Source organism: Guillardia theta, assembly GCF_000315625.1.
Source record: "Guillardia theta CCMP2712 unplaced genomic scaffold GUITHscaffold_107, whole genome shotgun sequence".
In the NCBI taxonomy this organism is placed as follows: Eukaryota; class Cryptophyceae; order Pyrenomonadales; family Geminigeraceae; genus Guillardia; species Guillardia theta.
The window spans coordinates 221,272-242,568 of record NW_005434567.1 but is presented as its reverse complement, the minus strand read 5'-3'; the positions used below and the strand labels follow the sequence as shown (position 1 = coordinate 242,568).

At 54.1% G+C, this 21,297-nt stretch overlaps 7 protein-coding genes across 7 annotated transcripts in view; 2 read left to right on the top strand and 5 right to left on the bottom strand.

The window, feature by feature from the left end:
• Positions 1–24: 24 nt before the first annotated feature.
• GUITHDRAFT_165710 (hypothetical protein) lies at positions 25–2,428 on the bottom strand. Its single transcript, XM_005823532.1, has 6 exons — positions 2,062–2,428; positions 1,916–2,012; positions 1,263–1,870; positions 609–1,217; positions 231–563; positions 25–74 (listed from the first exon to the last, which is right to left on the bottom strand). Exons 1-5 carry the CDS (start codon positions 2,236–2,238, stop codon positions 498–500), a joined length of 1,557 nt encoding a protein of 518 aa, XP_005823589.1. The 5' UTR covers positions 2,239–2,428; the 3' UTR covers positions 25–74; positions 231–497.
• Positions 2,429–4,377: 1,949 nt separating this feature from the next.
• On the bottom strand, positions 4,378–8,623 carry GUITHDRAFT_117273 (hypothetical protein; the record flags this gene model as incomplete). Its single annotated transcript, XM_005823531.1, has 32 exons — positions 4,378–4,452; positions 4,505–4,606; positions 4,650–4,706; positions 4,821–4,871; positions 4,924–4,974; positions 5,022–5,051; positions 5,097–5,150; positions 5,199–5,251; positions 5,290–5,329; positions 5,382–5,443; positions 5,492–5,522; positions 5,568–5,726; positions 5,778–5,816; positions 5,869–5,889; positions 5,940–6,010; positions 6,061–6,100; positions 6,153–6,185; positions 6,231–6,270; positions 6,321–6,404; positions 6,458–6,520; positions 6,569–6,607; positions 6,657–6,721; positions 6,779–6,851; positions 6,901–6,943; positions 6,993–7,029; positions 7,084–7,128; positions 7,189–7,460; positions 7,507–7,554; positions 7,603–7,698; positions 7,906–7,932; positions 7,989–8,404; positions 8,454–8,623. The coding sequence occupies 32 exons, from the start codon at positions 8,621–8,623 to the stop codon at positions 4,378–4,380; spliced, it is 2,487 nt and encodes an 828-aa protein (XP_005823588.1).
• A 1,174-nt stretch (positions 8,624–9,797) lies between these two features.
• Positions 9,798–11,331, bottom strand: GUITHDRAFT_165709 (hypothetical protein; the record flags this gene model as incomplete). Its single annotated transcript, XM_005823530.1, has 11 exons — positions 9,798–9,974; positions 10,021–10,085; positions 10,133–10,223; positions 10,282–10,329; positions 10,384–10,455; positions 10,506–10,558; positions 10,621–10,695; positions 10,740–10,816; positions 10,869–10,968; positions 11,038–11,188; positions 11,246–11,331. 11 exons carry the CDS (start codon positions 11,329–11,331, stop codon positions 9,947–9,949), a joined length of 846 nt encoding a protein of 281 aa, XP_005823587.1. The 3' UTR covers positions 9,798–9,946.
• Positions 11,332–12,969: 1,638 nt separating this feature from the next.
• GUITHDRAFT_165708 (hypothetical protein) lies at positions 12,970–14,794 on the top strand (the record flags this gene model as incomplete). The annotated part of the gene is made up of 8 exons (XM_005823529.1): positions 12,970–13,179; positions 13,230–13,266; positions 13,317–13,416; positions 13,470–13,659; positions 13,725–14,164; positions 14,469–14,511; positions 14,555–14,605; positions 14,662–14,794. The coding sequence occupies 8 exons, from the start codon at positions 12,970–12,972 to the stop codon at positions 14,740–14,742; spliced, it is 1,152 nt and encodes a 383-aa protein (XP_005823586.1). The 3' UTR covers positions 14,743–14,794.
• Positions 14,743–16,412, bottom strand: GUITHDRAFT_155208 (hypothetical protein). Its single transcript, XM_005823528.1, has 6 exons — positions 16,363–16,412; positions 15,672–15,777; positions 15,536–15,616; positions 15,385–15,465; positions 15,213–15,332; positions 14,743–15,010 (listed from the first exon to the last, which is right to left on the bottom strand). Exons 1-6 carry the CDS (start codon positions 16,374–16,376, stop codon positions 14,861–14,863), a joined length of 552 nt encoding a protein of 183 aa, XP_005823585.1. The 5' UTR covers positions 16,377–16,412; the 3' UTR covers positions 14,743–14,860.
• A 796-nt stretch (positions 16,413–17,208) lies between these two features.
• GUITHDRAFT_117269 (hypothetical protein) lies at positions 17,209–19,101 on the top strand (the record flags this gene model as incomplete). The annotated part of the gene is made up of 9 exons (XM_005823527.1): positions 17,209–17,222; positions 17,279–17,328; positions 17,549–17,733; positions 17,952–17,989; positions 18,035–18,191; positions 18,237–18,335; positions 18,383–18,436; positions 18,807–18,842; positions 19,030–19,101. The coding sequence occupies 9 exons, from the start codon at positions 17,209–17,211 to the stop codon at positions 19,099–19,101; spliced, it is 705 nt and encodes a 234-aa protein (XP_005823584.1).
• A 1,079-nt stretch (positions 19,102–20,180) lies between these two features.
• Positions 20,181–21,297, bottom strand: part of GUITHDRAFT_60426 (hypothetical protein) — a gene marked incomplete at both ends in the record, with an annotated part of 1,912 nt that continues 795 nt past the window's right edge. Inside the window, 2 exons of the mRNA XM_005823526.1 lie at positions 20,181–20,657; positions 20,947–21,109. Of these exons, the coding sequence (XP_005823583.1) occupies positions 20,181–20,657; positions 20,947–21,109 (640 nt within the window). The remainder of the gene's footprint in view (positions 20,658–20,946; positions 21,110–21,297) is intronic.

Sequence of the window (21,297 nt, the reverse complement as noted above, 5' to 3'; positions counted from 1 at the left end):
GCTGCTCGCTGACCTCACCGACAGGTATCGGAAGGCGCACGGGAGTAGGAGGCCTCTGTCTGCTATGGCTCCTTGTAGCTCCTCCCTCCTCCCTCCCTCCCCTCCCTCCCTCCCCTCCCTCCCTCCCTCCCCTCCCCTCCCCTCCCCTCCCCTCCCCTCCCCTCCCCTCCCTCCTCCCTCGCTTCCTCGCTTCCTCCATCCTCCTCCTCCTCCTCCTCACACTAGAGCAGGTGCTCGGAGATATGAGAACATCCCCCAGGGCGATGTGGATTTCGACGAGTTTGTGTGAAAGTCCTGCTAGCCTTTTGCGCACAAGAGCACACAGCAAGGAGAAGGAGAAGGCGCAATAACTTGGTTTACACACTTAATATGCTGTATACCAACAACAGGCAAACCCAACCTCTCAAATCACATCTTCTTCCCACTTGTCCTTATCTACAAGTGGTTCTTGTACACATCCTCTGCTCCGTCTTGCACTGAGGGAGGGCAGGGTTTCTTTACGCAATGTTTGTCAACTCATGCACTTTCTTCAAGTCCGAGACGCCGGACACCGGAAACAGCTCCTGCTCGTCGCGTCAGCCTCTACCTCAACCACCACTCCAGCTCACCTCCGGCGTGTACCCCAGCTCCGCTGCCACGAGCTTCTTCAGCACGCTGTTGGGCAGGGCGATGGAGCCCTGGTCTTGCGGCTGACTGTCGGGCAGGGAGATAAAGATCTTGGGGGTCACCACAGCTACCTTGGACTTCTTGGAGGACAGGACCTGGATCGTTTCCTCCATATCCTCGATCCTCTCCTGGTACTCTCCGCACTTCTTTTCCAGCTCCTCCTGGTCCCGACTCTTGCTCTCAGCCTTGCTCTGCACCTGCTGATAGTCCTGCTCCAGCTTCTTGCAGAACTGATCTTTCAGGGACAAGTCCAACTCAAGGCGCTTGATTGCAGTCTCCATCTCTTTCAGCATTCCTTCCTTCTCACAGTACCTCTCCCGCTGCGCACGATTGGCCCTTTGAAGTTCCTCCTTCTCCTCCCGCTCCTTGACCAGCAGCTCCTGCAGCTCCTGCAGCGAAGATCTTAACGCCTTGCGCTCGTTCTTGACATTGTCGTCTACTCGTTGCGCGAAGCAGATTGGAATCTCAGATAGGAGATGCTGGAGGGACTTGTCTAAGTTCGCTATCTTCGTGATCTCATCACCGAAACTTTCATCGGCTCTTCGATACTCCTGCCCCCACGAGTCAGCGCCGCACCTTCAAACCCTCACGATCACCTTGACAATCTCTTGCAGGTGTTTGTTCGACTCCGACAAGGCGTCAAGCTCTCTTCGGCTTTCCAGTTGTCTTGAGCTGCTCGTGATGGTTATGCCCCTCAGCACATGTTCGAGTGACGACATCTTCTGAAAGACTTGGCACAACATCTCGGATTCCTTGTGCGAAGAGCTCACCATTGAGCTCTGATTTGCCACAAGCGTGGTCAAGGCGTTCTCAAGGCAAGATACGGTCTCCATAGAACGTCGGAACCCTTCCGCCAGCCTACTTTCGATCTCATAGTATTCCTTGATCCCCCAATGGTCCTGATTCTCCTCGAGCTGCTCAATCTTATCTCGCATGCCTGATATCACCTTCTCCAGCTCGATCACCTCCAGCTTGTCCTTGACAAATTCTTCCAGCTCAAACACTTGCTCCGTAAGCATCCGGTTCTCCAGACAGACTTGGGAATACTTGATGTACAGATTGTCGTGTTTCTCTTTCAACTTCTTCTCACGCGCAGACAAGTCGGCTATCTGCCTTCGCAGCAACTCAACCTGACCCTGATAGTCGAACGATCTCATCCGATTCTCCTGCAAGGAGTCGCGCAGAGGAGCATGAAACTGAGACCCTGGGACCATATCACTACACTTCCACCCCTGTTCCTTCAACTTACCCCGCGTGTTTCTCCACACCTCGCTTGCTTTAGTGTGCAGCCCTCCTGCTGTTCGACAGCCCATCGAGCTCTTGGGCCTCACGTTGTCGCCGTGTGCCTGCTAGGCTGTCAGCAGCGTTCCCAGCAGCTCACTGAACGCTTCCCACCTCCTTCCTCCTCCTGCTCAGGGTGTCCTTGGGTGTTGACAGCCTCGACATCTTTCCTTCCACAGCGCTCATTGAGAACCACTCGTTACCAGGAAGGTAACACAGGGCGCTGATGCCGGCGTCGCTGGGGAGCAGCCGGTTGACCTGACTCAAGCTCGACGAGCTCTCAAGTTTCATGCTAACGCTCCTTGTGAGGGCGGCTAAAGGAGTTACTAGCGACTCTCACAGATTAGGCCGATGATAGCGCGGAGTTGACGTAGCCCTGTAGGATCAAGGAGGGGCGGGATGGCTTCAAGAGATCGTGGACTGAAGTGAATGGAGTTGATAGTGACAGGGTTCGAGAAGAGAGGAAACGAGAGAATGAGAGAAGAGCGAAGATGAGGCAAGGGAACAGCACGGAAGAAGAGGAGAAGGGAGGAGGAGGAGGAGGAGGAGAAGGAGGAGGAGGAGGAGAAGGAGGAGGAGGAGGAGGAGGAGAAGGAGGAGGAGAAGGAAGAACAACGACGAAGAGGAGCAGCGGTGAGCAGATCAAGAAATAACAAGGGATAGTCCAAGGCGGATCCACTAGTAGCATCTCTCCCTACCCTACCCCCTTTTAAACCTTGAAATCACCCCTCCTCTCCTTCGTGCGACTTGGCGAAGGAAGCGACACGAATCCATCTCGGCTTCTTCGGAACTACCCTACCCCTTCAACAACCACCCCTTCATTATATTACCACCCCTATTTCCATCTGGATAACGTCATGACCCCACCCCCTGTTCAACTACAAGTTGCTCGTGACCGTACGATGACCAGGTTTATCGGTCACAGTACCCACCCCCATCTCCGAAAGCCGCCTTGGTTCCTTTTCAGATAACCTACCCCCTTACACCGATCTTCACGTCCCCCACCCCTTCAGGCTTCTCGCCCCCTGCCATATCCTCACCCACCCTCGTCTTCCCCAGCCTCGTGGCAGCCAGTCAGCAGCTACCTGGTTCCTCTTTCTGTACCCCCACCCTTGCTGACCCCACCCCCCATCGACCCTACCCCCTTTAAGGCAACTTCCTTATGTCCCCCCCCACCGGTTCCACCCCCTCATTTTACCACTCAAACAGAGGCACAAGTGCGCATCTCTCAATCTACTTTAGGCTACCCCACCCCCACTTTTCCCACCTTGAACCCCTCCTTTTCCCAGCCGCTATATCATACCACCCCCCGTGCTACCGCAGTGAGTAAAAATTACGGTATCCGAGTACAATCTTTTCAATATTGGCCCTACAATTTACGATTCAGATCGTACAGATTCCGATACGACTGTACCAGACTCTAATTGTACCAATGCAGTACTCAGCGGATTTCGGAACCTGGTACTGATATGGTACAAGTCCCTTAGACTCAGTTTAGTACCGCAGTACTGCTCTACCTGGTACTGTGGAGTTGGTCTCCGATTGACTGCCATGATCCCCGGTACACTACTACTGTTACCAACTCCGACGTACCGTAGAAACCTCAGTACAAAGGTACTGGAACTAAACTGTGCCAAGTTGAGTAAACCTGGTACGGTACAGAATCGGTACTGATCACAACCCGTCCGATAGCGGGTGGGGATGCGGTCACGAGAGGAGTAAAAAGCCTAACCGGAACCCCGGGTGACAGCTCCAGGCCCGGCCTATCTACTTGCCAACTGGCACGTTGAGTCACCGGGACTGAGTAACGGTACGGTACTTGAATCGGAGTACTCAACCGGGCCCCGTGACTGTCGCACGGTCCGTCACGGGGCATGAGACTCTCGGGCCGCTGGGCCGGGCCTCAGTAACCGTACGGTCCGATGATCGGACCCCCGCCGCGGGGAGACAATGGCCAGCCGCCCGGTGGCAAGGTGGAGTCAGCCTGGCCACACTGACTCGGAGAGACAGCGCGGCCCAGGCTGAGTCGCCGACGGTACGATCAGTCACCGTCACGGCCGCATCAGTCAGCAGTTTACTCAGTCACCCGATGAGTCAGGAGCAACTTAGACGTCCCACTGGACTTGATGTTCGGCACCTGGCCGAGTCTCACCGAGAGACTCAGTCGCTAAGTTAGCCGCCGGTAGGGTTCGAAGTTCAGGACCGTGACACTGAGCCCTTCAAAAATCGTCTTGCGAACCTTCAAAATTCCTATCCCTCACTTCCCTTCCTCACCCTGCTTTTTCCTTGTCTCCTGCAGGACGCTCGTTAGCTCACCTTGCAGCCCTGGACATGCTCACTCCCCCACCTCAACAGCCTCGTGGATCTTGGCGTATTCTTCCTCCGTCATGAAACTGCAGTGAACTGGCCGGCCGTCAAACTGCAAGTTGGTTAGCACAAAAGGGCAAAACTGACAAGAGCTCTTGCCTTGAGCCCATGCAGAGACGTGGCAGCCTTGAATGCGACCTGAACGCGGATGAGGGGAGGGACAGGAGGTAGGAGGAGGAGGCACGCTGACCTTCTCGTCTTTGAAGTGGACCATGGTCTTGCCGTACCACTTGTCCTCGATGACGTCGGAGCCGCCGCCGATGAGTGGGGTGATGACGACGGCGGATTGGACCTGGGGAAATGAGGAGCAGGAAGAGGGCTGGATCGCTTGTTACCTCCCCGAACTCCTGCTCGCACTTCTCGCGCGTGTCCTCCAAGACATCCAGTGATTCCTGCCGAGAAACACGCTAGAGTGAGACCTCCCACGCTCCTTGTCCCCACCTCTGCCGCCTTCCCCCGCTGTTGGTATCTTCCCCCCCCCCCCTCTACAGAGCAGGGCAGCTCACCTGCTCGTCTTGCAGCTCTGCTTCACTCAGGAGGTTGGAGAGAACCAAGACCTGGGCACGAGGATGTCAACCAAGGAAGAGATCAGCGAAGAAGGTCACACACTTTAGTCGCCTCGCTCTCCTTGGGTTTGCTTGCTGCTGAAGACGAACCCTCCTGCCATTCCCTTTAGCATTCCCTACACGCCTCTCGGTCTGAAATACCGCTCCCTTGCTCGCTCCTTCTCCCAGAGCCTTCCACCAAGTTAGACAGGAAGCAACAAGTGCGCTGGCACTGACCAACTCAGGCTCTCCATCCAGCCCGAGTATACCCGTGCCGATGCAGCTCTTCATCTGACAAGTCCAGTCACCCAAAAGCCTTCAGTGACCTTCCCGCCCTACTTGCTCTTCGTTCAGAGGACTGTAGTCCGCCGGCCATTCCACTTCAGGAAAGCCTGTCAGGAGGAGTTGCTGGCACAAGCATGGAGAGTACCTTGCAAGGATTTATCTCCGTACTTGAGGCCTCCCAGGTTCTACAAGACAAGAACGTCAGTTGCTGTCAGTGTCCCATCGCTGAGCCTCTACTTGTCTGGCGTTCTGAGCTTCCCGGACAGTCCGGAACTCGACGAGGGCCCCGACCTTGTCGTCTTGGACGAGTCACAAGGAGCATCGGCAAAGCAACAGTCGAGCCCTACCATCCAGTTTGACTGCGATGATCGGATTTCCCTGTAAACCGAGTCAGGCCCGAGGGAGTTGAACTCCGAGGGTCACCTCGTTCACGGTCAGCTGCAGCGCCTTCATCAGAGCCGAGAGGAAGGTGCTGGGGCAGGCCCACGTGAGCAGAGCGAGGCGGCGGGCGAGGCAGACACACCTCAACCCGTCCACAAGGTCGTCATCGCGAGGGAGGTTGGTCACACGGACGCGCCTTGTCTGCCATGACTTGTGAGGAACCTCCTCCTCCTCCCTCACCCACTCCTTCACCTTGTGAGTCAACTTGATCGCCTCTTCCTGAGACACTTGCTGCAGTGTCAAGCCGATCAGAACATGGGCTGACTTGCACACAGCAAAGAACCTCTACGACCGTCCCGGACGTCTGTGAAGCTTTGAATCAGTACAAGTCTGCTCACACCAACAGAATCTCACCTGACTTGCCAGCATCGTAGCTTGAGCAGCGGCAGCTGCGGCTAGCGGATTGATCCCTCCGATGCCAATACCTACACACGGAGGGGATGAGCGAAGAGGGTCAGCAGCAAGATAGCTTCACCATTCCATACTCCAGTCTGAGTCAGTTGAGCTTGTTGAGCCTGAGCAGAAGTTAAGAATCGCCAGGCAAGTGAGCCACAAATGAGGCTTGACCTGCAGCTGCTGAATCTGAGCAAAGAACTTTTGCTAAACAATGATCCTGGTCAGATCGCGGCACCTCAGTATCATCACAAAAGTCACTTGGAGCAGGAGCTTCTGCTGCAGTTGTTGCCTGTAGCCCAAGGGTCAGATGATAAACACCGCAAGACTGCATCGACTCACTGCTGCAAGAGTGAAGAATTTGTCGAGTCCAGCACTGGCTTCGGGATGGTGGTGACAGTGATGTTATGTTTCTCGTTCCATGGTCTGAACAGTCTGCTGTCAGACGGGCCCACCAAGTTCTTTCTGTCTCTCCCGACCTGGAGAATTCTAGGAGCTGTCCGAAGAGCTCGACCTTTCCATTCAGGTGCGCAATGCAGCGACTGAGGCAGCATCTTAGTAGATCACCCAAGGAGGGCGTTGATCCTCACTTTGACTCCTCGACGGTTCGAAATTCCACAAGAGCAAACCTGGTCAGCAGGTGGTGAGCACCGGAGCGAGGAGGAGCTCGAGAGAAACCTTTTTGTGGTCGACGAGTTGACGTACACATCAGCCACACTGTCACTGATCGCGATCTTCTCCGCCTGGGAACACTCGATCATTCTAGGAAGAGGCGAAGGTTGAGGAGTCCGCCACGTCACCTGCATCGCATTGTTGATGGTGTGCTTCAGGAAGGTAGTAGAAGAGCCCAGGGGGAGGTTGCCGACATGAATTCTTTCGCCATGTCACGTTAGCTGCACATGGTTTATCACACAAAGAGTACCTTCTCAGCGCCTTGCGGGGATCGGAGCTGATCAACTGAAAACCTTTGGAGCAGATTCAGTGACAGCCAACGAGTCAATGGAAAAAATTCACCGCTGACACCGATCAAGTTCCTCTGCGCTTGCAGGGCCTGACCAGGAAAAGGTCAAGGGCCACCGAATCTTTCCTGATGATGGTGGAATACCGCAACTCCAGCAGCCATTTCTTGCTCACTGATCTCTTCTTTTTTCTGAATCACGAGCACTGTCATTTTCAAAACCAGAGGGAAACAAGTTTAAAGCAGTCGAACCGCTGGCTCATTTTCATATCCCATAAATTTGCCCTCAGAATTGTAGATCTTCCTTCGAGTACCTAGGGATACAATCACGAAATGTTCCACAAAAATCGAAGCCGCGTTGCCTTGGGGGCTTGTGCTCTTTTCTTTTGGGCTTGGGGCCTTCTTGCGTGGGCTCTTGCTTCTCCTCCTTGGGCTCTTGCTGCGAGAAGCACTTCTGACAAAGTTCTCACTGTCTGCATGCACGATCAGCGCTTTCAAACCTTCGAGAGTAACGGTCTCGGGATCTGCGGCACTTGATCAAACATCGAAGGAAGGCATGTGACTGCGTACCTCCTACGGCGAGGACTTCGCGACCTGAACCTCTTGCGATCCCTAGACCTGCGTCCAATCAGACATGAGCCCAACGCCATCGAGAGGTTCGACAACCGGCTTCGTTCACGTCTGCGATCCGGACTTCTGTCTCGCCGATCACGGCTTCTGCGGCGCTCTCTGCTTCCCCGCCTTCCACCTCGGCCTTCATCTCTTCGCAAGAAAGAGATATCAGATCCACGGATCGAAACAACCAGTCTCTAATGTTGTCTTACCTGTCATCCTTATCTCCTTCCCTCTCCTTGGATGTATCCCGCTTCTCCTTCTCCTTCTCCTTCTCCTTCTCCTTCTCCTCTGGACCCTTTGATGCCTGAGCTGCTGCATCCATCATTGAAGTGAAAGATCAATATGAATGCATACTTTTATCTGCAGGCTTCCCCCACTTGCCTGGTCTAAATCCCAAATCATCAAAAGCTGAATGCACATTATGGCGGAGGACTAACCATCGTTTCCTTTTGGATCTTTATCCTTCTCCTTCATTTCTCGATCTCTATCCCGAGCCCTGTCTCGATCCCGATCCCTGTCTCGATCCCGATCCCTGTCCCTGTCCCTGTCCCTGTCCCTGTCCCTGTCCCTGTCCCTGTCCCTGTCCCTGTCCCTGTTCCGGTCTCGCCTATCCCTACCACGACTCCGATCTCTGTCCCTGTCCCTGTCCCTGTCCCTGTCCCTGTCCCTGTCCCTGTCCCTGTCCCTGTCCCTGTCCCTCGCTCGATCTCGGTCCCGGTCTCTATCACGATCCCTCTCTCTGTCGCGCTCTTTGCTCCTTTCCTTTCCATTGCTCCGATCATCCTCCCGGCTCTGATCAGGATCCGAGCTTTTCTTGGGGGAAGGCTTGTCGACGTCCATGCTTTCACCGTTCCTGCCCATTCACACGTCAGGATCAAGCCAAGATCGCCGTGAGCACAAACCTTTCACGATCGCCGTTCTGTTCCTTGTTGCCTTCATCTACTTTCTCTTCGCCATCCTGACCCATCTTCTTCAGCAATGCATTCCTCAGCTCAGCCTCTTTCTTCTTTCCGTCGTCCAGGGGTTGAGTTTCGCCCTTGGCACCTGAAGTCTTGTCTTCGCTCTCCGTCATTTACGGATAGCAAAAGGCCCTGATAACAGCATGTCAACTCAACGGAACGAATTTCATGCACTAGAGAGTATGATCATGTGCAACGCGCCCAAAGAAGTTTAGCATGCAGATAGTAGCGAATGCACTGGTAGGAGTGATTCTTAAAGAGCAGAGATTGCAGCATATCATGAGACAGAACAAATTCTGGAGGTATCACGCACGAGTAAAAACCACAAAGATGAAGAGATCACGTCACATTTGGTTCGAAATACGATCAGAATCGTAATGAGTGCATGGCGATTTCTGTTCCCTATTACACCCCCGTCCTCACGCAGTATCAATGATCCAGCTTCTCATACTTTTGCCCTTCTTTCTCCTTCTCGCGTTATACTTCCCTCCCTCCCTCCTCTCCCTTCTCTCCCTCCTCTCCCTCCCTCCCTCCCTCCCTCCACCTCGTCCTCCCTCTCCACCTCCCCTCGCACGCATTTAATTCGCTCGCCGCCATGCTCCCGAGGCATGCCCCTGCGGGAATATTTAATCTTAAAAAGCTGCTACCACTAGTTTTATGTCTCTACAATCTTCTCGAAGGACAGTACGGAGCAGGAATGAATTTGTACCGACGCTGCTTCAACAGTGTGGCACATGAGTACTATTTAAGATATTATATTATTTTTAATTTATTTTTATAGTTTTATTTTCTACGAAGAAATGTTACATCAAATCGACTCTGGTATTGGCGTCGATAAATCTCTTGCTAGCATGATTTTAAAAGCGGCCCACCTGACCGTATTCCCAAGTTCCTGCCGGGCCCCAAGCTAGTCGACCCGGTACCGGGCCCGGCATTCAAGAGTCCCGAAGTTCCAAGCAAGTTCGGCAAACTTGAACTATCATGCCGCAGTGCCGGGCGGGCCCGGCCGCGCGGCCGGCGCGCGGCCCGGACGGGCCGACTTTCCGATCATGAGGGACCCCGAGTCACCGGGCCCGCCGCCGGGCCGCTGCTGCCGGCGGCGGCGGCCCGCCGCGGCCGGCAGTACGGTCCCGCCGGACTACTAGTGACTCTCCCGGCAGTCCGATCAGGATACCGGCGGGGATCCGATCGGACGGGATGGGATCCGATGATCGGATCATAGTTCAACGCCGGGTTTAGGCAAGCAGTAACTTAGTCACGTAATATAGTACACTTTCCACTGTTGCTACTAACACTCAAAATCATCCGATCGGCCCCGGCGATGCCCTCAGTCACCGGGGTACGGGCCGGGCGCGCGGTGACCGGTGATCGGACCGTCACGACTCGAGTCAGCTGATGGTCGGCTGCTGTCCGATCTTGAAGTTCAGCCATGTCAGCTAAGAAGACAAACTCTTTGAAAACCATCTGAATCAGAAAATTAGACTAAATATCAACAGCATTACAACTCTACCGATAGATCGCTCTGCATTTGTCACCAAATCTCTTGTTGACTCTTTTTTGTTCTCCGGCTGGATTCTGTAATGAGCGTCAGCCGCAGGCGTCAAGACTGAGAAGCTTCTCACAGCAATTTGTTCGAGCAGCTGCGAATTCTCCCACCAATTCACACAATTGATCACGTAAAGGAGCTGGTCATGATCGAGCCAGTAAAGGATACTGGAGCAGATAGGAATACGTCAAACTTGGATATTTCAAACACCATTTTCGGTTTGACCTGCAGCGAGATCGAGGGTGGCGAGACATGAGCAGGGTCCATATCATCCTGGAGGAACGAATTCACCACAAGGGCCAGCACGTCAGCTCGATGGGTACTCACTCTCTAAAAATTGCGGGGAAATGGCAATGGACCTCAGGGTTCCATCTCAACCATTTGATGCCGTATTGCAGTCTGTCCAATCTTCATTCACTGTCTGCAAGAGCCTCTGCCAGGCCTCTCACCTGCCAACAAACTCCCGCCTGTCTCTCCAGGGAGGGCCCCACCATCCATAAAACTACAACAAGACAACAGGCAGAGACAGGTCAGTATATGGCCCTGCGCAGTTCAGGGCATCACAATATCTTGATTTTCTCCAGAGAAAGGAACATCGGCAAGGTGCGCAATGCCAGGCAGGATGTCCAGGTAAGAGTCCTATGAGCCCATCAAACTTGCAAAACTGAACGCAAACTAATCACAGAGTAGGTGATATCTCCTCTCTTGTTGTCGTAGACGATCTGCTCATCTCCCATTTCGGCAGCATGAATATAGATACCTGGACCATCTAACGATCAGTATTCCTCTTAGAAAAGATTCTCTCAGCTCGCCTTTCGTCTCGGCTTGGCTGAACCTGATTGGCACATCTAGTTGCATTTCTTGCAGTTCAAGCATACTGGGCATATGAATATTGCTGTAGTGTCGTTGCCACTGCAAAATGACGAGTAAGGGCTGACATCTTTGCTTTCCTACCTTTTGAAAATCCAACAAATACAGCACCTGTGAGCAATTTTCGTGCTTCCCCTCAAACCCTCCGCTAGTGCTCCAGATCGTAATTGGGCCGAGATTCCCTCTGATCCAGATGGAAGAGATTTCGATGTACTCAAAAGGAAGGTCTCGAACCCTCACGTCGAACATGATTCCAGCAAATCTAAAGATGCATCTTAGCTGTGAGCGCGAAGTATTATATAAGGAAGTGATCACTTACGTATGATCCATGTGGTCCTTTGTCTGCACGTCTACCATCTGATCCATGAGGACTTGTGAAGACTTCTGCCTAACTAACGCGTCCATGGTGGAGAATGTCGGTGATTCGGGTACAGCAAGTAAAATATTGAGTCCGAGCTGTCGAGATAGTATTTTTAGCACATCAACCTCTTCACTGCATTGGTCGAATCAGTAATGATAGCTTTTCAACGGTATCTTGACTTTCTACCTGGTGCGAGCAAATTTCGACTTTTCTAATATCCCGCGGGTACGAGAAATGAGCTATTAGCTAAAGACATTGTCAGCATCATCAAGTGGAATTCTTGACAATATTTTGTTCTCTGCTCTGCTCTGCCCTGCCCTGCTCTGCTCTGCTCTGCTCTGCACTGTTCTGTTCTCTTCTCTTATTGCATTCCAATGTCGACATCTCCTGTTCTTACCGTCTCCTCCTCCTCCTTCTCCATTTCTTTGTGCTTAATCATCTTTCTTCCAAGACGAAAAAATTGGACTTATCATTCGTTTTTGTTTGTGATTGCTAATAGTTACTGCCTGCCATCAATTCGCCTACCTCATTTCCACTTCCCTTTTTGCACCTCATCTTGCAACTCGTCACTGTCCCCTCCCTCCCTCGTAAAGACCGCTTCCTCCTTGTTCAACTTCACTCTTCTCTCGTTCCTCTTATACCCTTTTGTGTAAATTTCCCTCTGTAGCTCCTTCTCTCTCAACTCCCGCTTGATCTTGTGAAATGAAACGCCCTGACCGATTACGGTCGCTGCTTGTCTATTCGTTCCTTCACTTCTTACCATGCTGCTTCATCTTTCCCCTGGTGTTCTCCATCTTTGCTCCCCCACATCCTCAAACCGTTCCTCCTCCATCTCTCCTCCCCTCCCGCCTTCCTTCGGTTTTCACGGTCATTTTTCTTTGCTGCCGCCATTCTGGGGACTCATCCCTGCAGTTGTACCTCATACCACCACTACCCCACCTTTCATCCTAAATTCTACCCTCCAACCAGACTACCCTACCCCACAGGGGGTCTTTTATTACCATTGTATGTCATTTGTACAATAGTTTTTGGATCGTATCTGCTTTTGGCAACCCCCCACCCCTCCTTCCAATATATTTTGACCACCACCGGTGTTGTGAGAGAAGCTACGTACCACTTTATCCGTTACATATCCGTTACACAAACTTGCTGTGGCCGTTACTATAAATTAGGAAACCATAACTCCTCCAATATATTATTACACACGGTGGCACAGGCACACCGCCGGTCACACCGTTACTACCAGGAGCACTTCCTCGTACTACCGACATCTCTACTATACTACCGCCCACTCTACTGCTTCAACAGCCTTCCTCGTACTACCGATCGGACATCTCTACTGCCTTCCTCGTACTACCGACATCGGAGAGTCTACTGTACTACCGCGCGGCCCACTCTACTGCTCAGTTCAGCACTGCGGCAGCTTCCTCCGAGGCTCGTACTACCCTACCGCCATCTCTAACGTGACTGCTCCAGCAGCCCCGGAAGTTCCTCCCCGGTCACTGCCGCCCACTCTACTGCTTGGCTGAGACGGTCTGAGCACAGACTGGTAGGCGAGAGTCACGTCTGAGAGAGGATAGCTCCTCGTTTTTGTTCTAGAACCCGCGCTGATTTTCAGCTGCTTTGCTCCGAGACTGGGTTGCTGCCAACGCACATCTTGCTGTTGACGAGCTTCAGACAGCATGCCGACCTCGGAAGGTCTCAAGGAGAGTGTGGAGAAGCTCTGCGTCAACTGCGACGACAATGACTTCGGGTGGTCGGGGACATGGCTTCTGCCGAAGAGATTGTTCAGAGGATGCAACCTTGAGGGGCTCCAAGCCGTTGCCAAGAGGCTGCAGCCGGTCTCCTTCAAGGACTCCGACGTTGTCTTCAGAGCAGGCGAGTTCCTTTCAGTGATGAGAATGATTGAGAGAGTTGACAATTTCCCTTGTTTCACCATCAGGCGATGACGGGAAAAGCATGTACTTTGTCAACTCAGGGTCAGTGCGAGTGGAGATTGAGAAGAAAGTGGTAGACACGTTGGAGCCAGGTTGTTTCTTCGGGGAGGTGGGGATGATGTTGTGCGAGAAGCGAACAGCCGATGTGCTGGCGGCGGGAGACTGCGAGCTGTTGGAGCTCCACGTTGACAGGTGAGAGCGCGATCTGAGGGAGGGAGGGAAGATGCTGCTGACCTTGCTCCCAGCTTCTTCGAGGTCGCATCTGAGTTCCCCGCCATCGCCAACTCTCTCAGGGTCCAACTAGGCAACGTGGGGTCAGCGAGGATCAAGAAGGCGTCGACTACCATGAGGATGGTCATCAGCGGGGATTACCACCCCTGTGCGCTGAAACAGCGGGAAATCCCGTCCATCACGGGCTCGCCGGAAGGAAGCGAGGTAGCGAGGAGGAGAGGTTATCTTTCTTGCTCTTGACCTGACTCGGTTCGCCCTGCTGCTCGCAGAGGGTAAAGAAGTGGAATGAGGACATGCTGCGGCACGAGAGGGATAGAATGCAAGCCGCCATCGTGAAAGTTCTTCCCGTTGGCAGCAACCTCAAGTCCATGATCCAGTCCTTCGAAGTCGCTGAGAAACTCATGCAAGACCCCGTCCGCTACGTACAAGGCAGGTTGAAGTTGGAGGACCACTTCGTCCGTGCCCTCTCTTTGCAGCCTTGGCTGGAGAACGCGCCCCCCATGGTGGTAGCTGAAGCCCTCTCAAGGTTGACCTGGAAGACGTTCAGAGCAGGTGAGCAGGTCATGAAGGCGGAGGGCTCTATCTCGAAGCTCTATATCGTCTCATCGGGATCAGTGCGCGTCCTCGTGGGGGGTTCCAAGGGCTGCCAGACTCGCTGCTTGACTCCCCCGCATGCCTTCGGCGTCGCTGGTTTTTGTGCTCCTGACAGGTCGAAGTTGTTCTCGTTCCCTTGCCTTCTTTTACGGACGCAGAAGTTCTTGCTCCCTTTCCTCTCCACTCTTTTCCCACCTCCTCTCCTCCCGTTTTCATCTCCTCACCCTCTCCTTCTCCTCTCCTTTGCTTCCCCCCTCCCCTCCTCTCCCTCTTCTCTCCTCCTCTCCTCTCTCTTTCCTCCCCTGCACTGCCCTGCGATGTTTTTCTTTGCCCCCCTGATCTCCAATCTCCCCGCCACGTACTCTCTTACCCCCTGTCCTCATGTTCGCTCTATGAGACAAGGTGACCTTTGTCTGCAGAGGACTGCGCGCGATGGAGGCGTACGCGGTGGAGGAGAGCAAGGTGAGAGAGATGTTGCTTCAGCTGCAGCTGAGAGCGCGAACAGGTGGCTGAGATGGGTTCGGAGGCGATCGTCATGCTGTGCGATCTCTTCCCGGTACTTTCCCGGAGGCAGAGGACGGGAAGGTTGTTGGTGTTGACCGCATGTCGCAGGAGCTATGGAGCAACATCGGCAGGCTGAGACTGATCTACCGGGCCATCCCTAGAGTAGTCAAGTCATCCCGAGGGAGCTAGGTTCGGTCAACCACCCTGTATTTGTACACAATAACATCTCAAGATCTCTATCATCATCATCATAATGGATTCTGCCACATGACCAGGTCCTGACGCTCCAGCGGCGCGTCCTCCTCCTTCAGGTGAAGCGGAAACGGAAGTATTCCACCTCTCCCGTCACGAGGTCCTGAATCTGCAGATAGTCCTTGCCGCCGTAGTTGCCCTCATGGATGGGACCAGTATAGATCTGCCCATATCCCTTCCAGTGCCGATGATAACCATCCGAACCCTGTCACGACCGTGAGGAGCAGGCCAGTAGATGGTTGTAGGACGGAGAGAGAGGAGGAGGGCGAGGAGGTTGCAGGACAAGCTTCAGCAGAAGAATGATGGGGAGATAGCACAGGGTAAGAGGCAACGAATGGGAGGAAGCTATCAAGCAGAAGACATTGCAGAGGGGTTTGGAGGAGACGACGGTAATCAAGAGCACAAACCTGGAGTATGGTCTTCAGGGCATGACCAGCTTCTCCTTGGATGTTGAGGTAGTAGAATCCAGAAGCATCGATCTTGGACACAGCGATACTACCTCTCTTCTTGAATCCTCCATCGGTCAGCTGTAGAAAAAGTACTTGAGCTCAAACACGCCCACCATGCCCACCAGCTCACCCCCGATGGCGAAGGTCCGATGATAGCATCAACGTAGTCCCCGAGATCCGCTGAGTTCATGAAGTCCGAGGCATCTCCCTTCTGCAGCATCGTGTTATCACCAGAAGACATGATCGGGATCATGCTTCAAAAATCGACATCGAGCACTTACGCTGGAAGCGATGCCAGAAGTTCCCCCGTTCATTCCAGCATTGTCGGCCTCGTACAAGATCTGGGAAACAGACAGCCCGGACTGCAGATCAAGAGCAAGTGAGCAAGGAGCGCACAACTCTGACGGCAGTGCGTACCCTTCCAGGTTCCTTTGCTTCATGCTGCTTCGATACTCCGGTGAGCAACAGAAGAGCCACTGCTGCAACACCCAGCACACCGACGACCTTGGCATTCCAATTGGAGCTGCGGGGGAGGTTCAGCACAAAGACGACAGCAAACCACGGCACAACGGAACAAAGATGTCATGGAGGCAAGATGCAACTTCATTGTGTGTATCAGATGATAACATGCATACAAAAAGCCTTAGAGAAGTCTATAGCTTCTCACAGGTGATGTGCAAAGGCGTTTGCTTGCTAGAACCCAGCAGCAAACAGACCGCACACTTAGCTTACGACTCTCTCTCTCTATCATTCAACACATAATATCAAACACAAAAGCATATGTGAAGTTTGATTATGTTTCAATCTTTGTGAAACAAGGTTACAATCAAAATCAGCTGTTGCTTCATGGGGCCTTCACCCACACATGGGTATTTCACACTTCCAGGACCGACTCTCTATCACGACATCACAACAAACTGAATTTGAACAAGTATCGTCACAAATTTCTGCTCGCATGAAACCGCAAAGAATCACATTGTTACAAGCCCCCACCCAAACGCCACTACTGAAACCAGCACAGGTGTACATTGTTGCATCTTCCTCGATAAGAACTCCTCCCACAAGACAACTCGCTAGTACTGTCATCAGTAAAATGAATCTTCATCACCTGCTTCGCTTCATGGTGAAGGAGGAGCCGCGCTCTCCCCATGCCAGGCCCATGCTCTCCACCGCGACCTGCCCCTTCCTGCCCTCCATGATGCCGCCTTGAGCTATTTCCGGTGCTGTGTATGGCAAGGGTCCCGAGAATGTGTGGAGGGGGGGTGGGGTAATCTAGAATTTCACAAAAGGGGGTACTTTTTACCTCTGGACATAGGGGTGGGGGTGATTCCACCTGTTTGGAGGAGTCATATTTTGATTAGCTAAAGTATTTTCAAACAGCAAATCAATACAATTACCTTAAAGATATTCCAGATCCATTGTTGGTACGAAATGTTCCTTCAGCTCCATTGCCGAGGGTGGGGGTACACCACCCCTACCCAGACATTTCACTCATTTTTGAAAAGAAAATGTGGGGTACCAGATTGTGGGGTACGTCGCGGAATAAGCATCCGTGGGGTCATCGATATTTCGGGCGATGGCGGACGGCTATGGCGCTTTGACAAGGTGAGCGGAGGGAGGAGGGAGGAGGGAGGAGGGAGACTGGAACTTTGAGCCACGCGAATCATTGCTCTGCTGCTTCCTGTGCCGCCCGTGTGCAATGCCGATGCTCAATGTTTCATTTCGTGCAGCCCTAGCACCTTCTCCCCATGTCAATAGGGAGATACGATGCGCCCGTAGTCTCCGTTCTATGCCTTAGCTCACGTGCTGTATTCTTGCAGATCAAACTCCAGACGGATCGATGTCGTCTTCAAGGTTTGGTCTTCGTTCCTCTGCATTTGATGTTCACCATCATCTGCAGTCCGTTGTGTGTGGTATCCTGGTGCTTATTGCCACCATAGCATTGGGTGCGACCATGGACAGGAGCTGGTGAGTTGCTTCTATTGGCAGAGACGAACAAGTCTTGAGCCTGACCACTTGAACAGGTACGACAGGGTTGTGCTCGCAGAGAACTCGACTAACATCACAAGCTCTGGTGATGACGATGGAGAGGAGGTGGGGAGGAGATAAGAGCACGTGCTGTTGCTGTTGTGTCGCGCACGACGACAGAGTCGAGGGCCTTGACGAGGAGTGGTGATATAGAACTAGTAGTGGAGTAGAAGATGAAGATACAGTCAACGTCAGCAGTACGCTGAAGTGGGAGCAGGGGCAGGGGCAGGGGCGGGAGGGGAGGACAGCTCACTGTGTGATTTCAGAACCCTGGGAATTCCCGGACTATCCCGTCACAGAGTCTGAGTGGGAGCAGTGGGAGATCAGCCATGGGATGCCGGCAGAATGCGAGCCAATGGAGGAAGAGTCGGTAGCGCCTGATGGGACCAAGGTGAAGACTTACTACGCCGACTGCTCCAAGCGAGCCGGCCACAAGTCGACTCTTGCTGCGGTGAGTAGTCCACAAGGACGAATGAAAGGGATGGGCTTCTGTTGTAGACGTTTTTGTCCTCTTTCTGCTTCTGTTGTAGACGTTATTGTCCTCTATCTGCTTCTGTTGTAGACGTTATTGTCCTCTATCTGCTTTTGTTGTAGACGATCTTGCTCTCTTTCTGCCTGCTCTTGAGCTATGGGTTGCTCTTCCCCTGCTCTGATCATCGCTGATGGCAGGTCTCTCGCCAACAGCAGAAGGAGGCGTCTTTGAACCGGTCGAGCTTGTCTGTGACACTTTCGTGCCTGACCCTCTTGTGCAGCCTCAAGATCAAACAAAACAACATCCGGTTCCAATCTCCTCCTGCTCCTGCTCCTGCTCCTGCTGTTCCTCCCGCGCTCCTCCCGTTGGGGATCCATCCTCTTACTCGCATGTGCAGCAAGGGCTCGTCGGCGAACGGCGGAGTCATCAAGGAGAAGGTGAGCAGGGAAAGCAGCGCTCGACCCTGTTCTAACGGCCCTCAGGCTGCTCTCCATAGAGCCCTGTCGAAGAAGCTCCACCAGCCCAGCGGGTCCAAGGGGCTCAAGGCAAGCAAGTTCAACACCGTCAGCTTCAACCGCCGGGTGCGGGGCCCTGAGACCGAATGGGAGGCTCCTGACCCAGCGCGCAGGTGAAGGAGGAGGGGAAATCGCTGCTTGCCAAGGACAAGGCTCTTGCTGCTAAGGTGTGCTGGGAAGGGGAGGAGAGTGCGTGGTTGTGGTGGATGGGAGGATGTTTGGAAGGCTAAATGGAAGGAGAGGAGCTGGAGGGGAGGGTGGAGGGAAGCTGAAGGAAGAGGAAAGGGGAAGAGGCCCAGGAGGAAGAAGCTTATCAGTGTTCTCAGCTCATTGGAAGTGACCCCACCTACACCCCCCCAAAGTCTTCACCCCAGAAGCTCAAGGCAAGAGCTTCAGCCTCCTCCTCCTCCTTCTCCGTCTCCTTCTCCGTTTCCTCCTCCTCCTCCTCCTCCTCCTCCTCCTCCTTCTCCATATTGCTGCTCCAACCTCCTGCTATATACTCGCTTCTCCCCCAGCAGGCCCTCATTCTTGCTGCAGGGCAAGTTTTCCAAGGCCTCTGGAGCAGCAGCGCAGGTCGCCCTCCTCTATTTCCTTCAACTCTCTCGACCCCTTTCCCTCCTCTCCTTCTACCCTCTGCTCTACCACATAAGCCCTTGCGTCATCCCTCATGCTCGTATGCTTATTCTTCTCCTCCTCCCTGCTGCTGCTGCTGCTTCTCCTCCTCCTCCTCCTCCTCCTCCTCCTCATGCATGATCAGCAGATCCTACAGCTGATGAGGCAGTCGGGCAACTTCGCTGTCCCCTCCATGGGCTACGTCGGCCCAAAACTTTGATCGCACGTCTATTTTTTTGTAATTTGACAGCCTCTGTACCATTCCTAGTAATAACAAAAAAGATTTTCCTGCCCTTGCCCTCCTCCTCGAGTTCGGGCCCAACTCGGGCTGGCCCCAGCTGCGGTAGCTGGGCCAGGGCCCGCAAACTTGCCTCACTCTCCTGTCACGCGCAGTAGATCAACTTGATGAAGTCGCTTGAAGTTGACAGATCCGCCTTGTTTGTGCAGCTGGGAAAGAGCTGGGGTAAGGTTCAAGCCGGAGAGGAGGGAAGGTGACCTGCTGCAGGTGCAGCCTGCGCGGTAGCCTCCTGAACCGGAGAGATCCCAGCTGAAAGAAGTCAGACGAATGGAAGGGGAGGGGAGGGGAGCGGAAAGGAGGGGGAGGAGAGGAGGGGAAAGTTCCTACCCCATCCTGTACTGACAGCCGTCGTTGTCGATGTCCTGAAGTAGTCGATCAGGACAGAAAGAGAGCTATGCCCGTGAGAGGAAGTGGAGAGGAGGACGCGAAAGGGAGGGAGAACACGAAAAGGGAGGAGGAGGAGGAGGTGGTGGTGGTGGTGGTGGTGGAGGAGGAGGAGGAGGGGGGCGGAGGAGGAGGAGGTGGAGGAGGAGGAGGAGGATCAACCTGAATCTGGAGGGAGACGTTGGGGTACGTGGTGCTGGTGAACCCGAAGCTGCTGAAGGTGAAGTACCATCTCACGTCATTGTGAAGGATCGTGTCGAGTCCGTCGTCCTCATCAGCATCTTCGTCGTCAGCTTCTCCCCCGTCACTGCAAAGTCCCTGATCGTTCCCGCTGCTCCCACAACCGTGCTCGACGTCGCACCCTTGAACCCGACCAGCATGAGATACTTGCCGATGTTGGTGCATGCGGAAGTCAAGTCAGTCGACAGCGTCACAGTCTTGTAGGGCTGCGAATAGACTTTGACCCAAGGGGAGGAGATAGAGCTTTCATCTACTGAGAACACCCCTGCCTTCCACAGCCCGAGGAAGCAGGACCCGTCCGCCGCCTGCGTCCCTGCCAGGCAGACGCACCGGTCGAAGCTGCTAGCTCCCCGAGAGGAGGTGTTTGAGTTGGCCTGGCAGCTGCGGCAAAAGGTAGACCCAGCGGTGCTCTGGTAGGAGGCGAACGGGCACACTACGCAAACATCCTTCGCCTGCACACTGAACGTCCCCGGCACGCAGTTCTTGCACGCAGTCCTGAGCCCGTCCAGCAGCTCCGAGTACTTCCCGGCCTGGCAGGCGTCGCACGCTGTCTTGCCCTGCACCCCTGCCGACGTTCCCTCCCCGCAGTACTCGCAGCGACTCGCTCCTGTGCTCGACTGGTAGGTGCCGGGGGGACAAGCTGAGCAGGCAGGGGCTCGTGTTCCCGAGTACTTGCCAGCATCGCACGAGGAGCAGGAGGCGGCGTTGCCGGCCGAAAAGGTTCCAGGGCTGCAGTAGAGGCAGTTGACGGAGCCTTGAGCGGAGTATGTGCCTGGGTCGCATGCTATGCAGCTCGAGGCTCCCGTGGAGGGGGAAAAGGAGCCTGCGGAGCAAGCGGTACAGACCGAGGTGCCCTGTGGTGGAGTAAGGAGAGGAGAGGAGAGGAGAGGAGAGGAGAGGAGAGGAGAGGAGAGGAGAGGAGAGGAGAGGGTGGGGGGTCGGGAGTTAAGCTGAAGGTGGAAGGGATATCAGCGAGGATGCCAAATGAAGTAAGCGCGGAAGGAACGGAAGAACTGGCACAAGAGGAGGGGAGGGATAGGACAAGAGAATAGATTCAAGAGGAGGGAAGAGCGGGGAGGACTAGAGGGCTGGACGTACAGCGTTAGCAGCGAAGGTCCCCTCGGCGCAGGGGAAACAGTTGACGTTGTCTTTGAGGTTTGCCCCTGACCCAGTGAAAGTCCCGGAGGGGCAGAGAGTGCAGGAAGTGCTTGCTGTAGAGACGCTGACGGAGCCGGCCGGGCATCGTTCGCAAGGAGAGGAGCCGACCGATGCCTTGAAGTGCGCGATGGGGCAGGCGGTGCAGCCGCTGGACAGCTGCTGGTAGCCTTGGATGCAGAGACAGTCTGATGAAGAGTTGGCGCCCTGTAGGAAGGGAAGGTCAGCTGCGGGGAGGGAGGAGGAGGGAAGGGGAAGGGGAGGGGAGGGGAGGGGAGGGGAGGGGAGGGGAGGGGAGGGGAGGGGAGGGGAGGGGAGGGGAGGGGAGGGGAGGGACGT

Bases quoted from the DNA above. Each gene is read 5' to 3' on its own strand.
- GUITHDRAFT_165710 (XM_005823532.1), bottom strand. From the start codon at position 2,238: ATGAAACTTGAGAGCTCGTCGAGCTTGAGTCAGGTCAACCGGCTGCTC. The intron at 1,871-1,915 runs GTAAGTTGAAGG...ATATGGTCCCAG, and splicing joins GGTGTGGAGAAACACGCGGG to GGTCTCAGTTTCATGCTCCT. The intron at 1,218-1,262 runs GTGATCGTGAGG...TCGTGGGGGCAG, and splicing joins ACCTGCAAGAGATTGTCAAG to GAGTATCGAAGAGCCGATGA.
- GUITHDRAFT_155208 (XM_005823528.1), bottom strand. The intron at 15,333-15,384 runs GTGAGCTGGTGG...CTTTTTCTACAG, and splicing joins TCGGACCTTCGCCATCGGGG to CTGACCGATGGAGGATTCAA. The intron at 15,011-15,212 runs GTTTGTGCTCTT...CGGTCGTGACAG, and splicing joins CCCTGAAGACCATACTCCAG to GGTTCGGATGGTTATCATCG.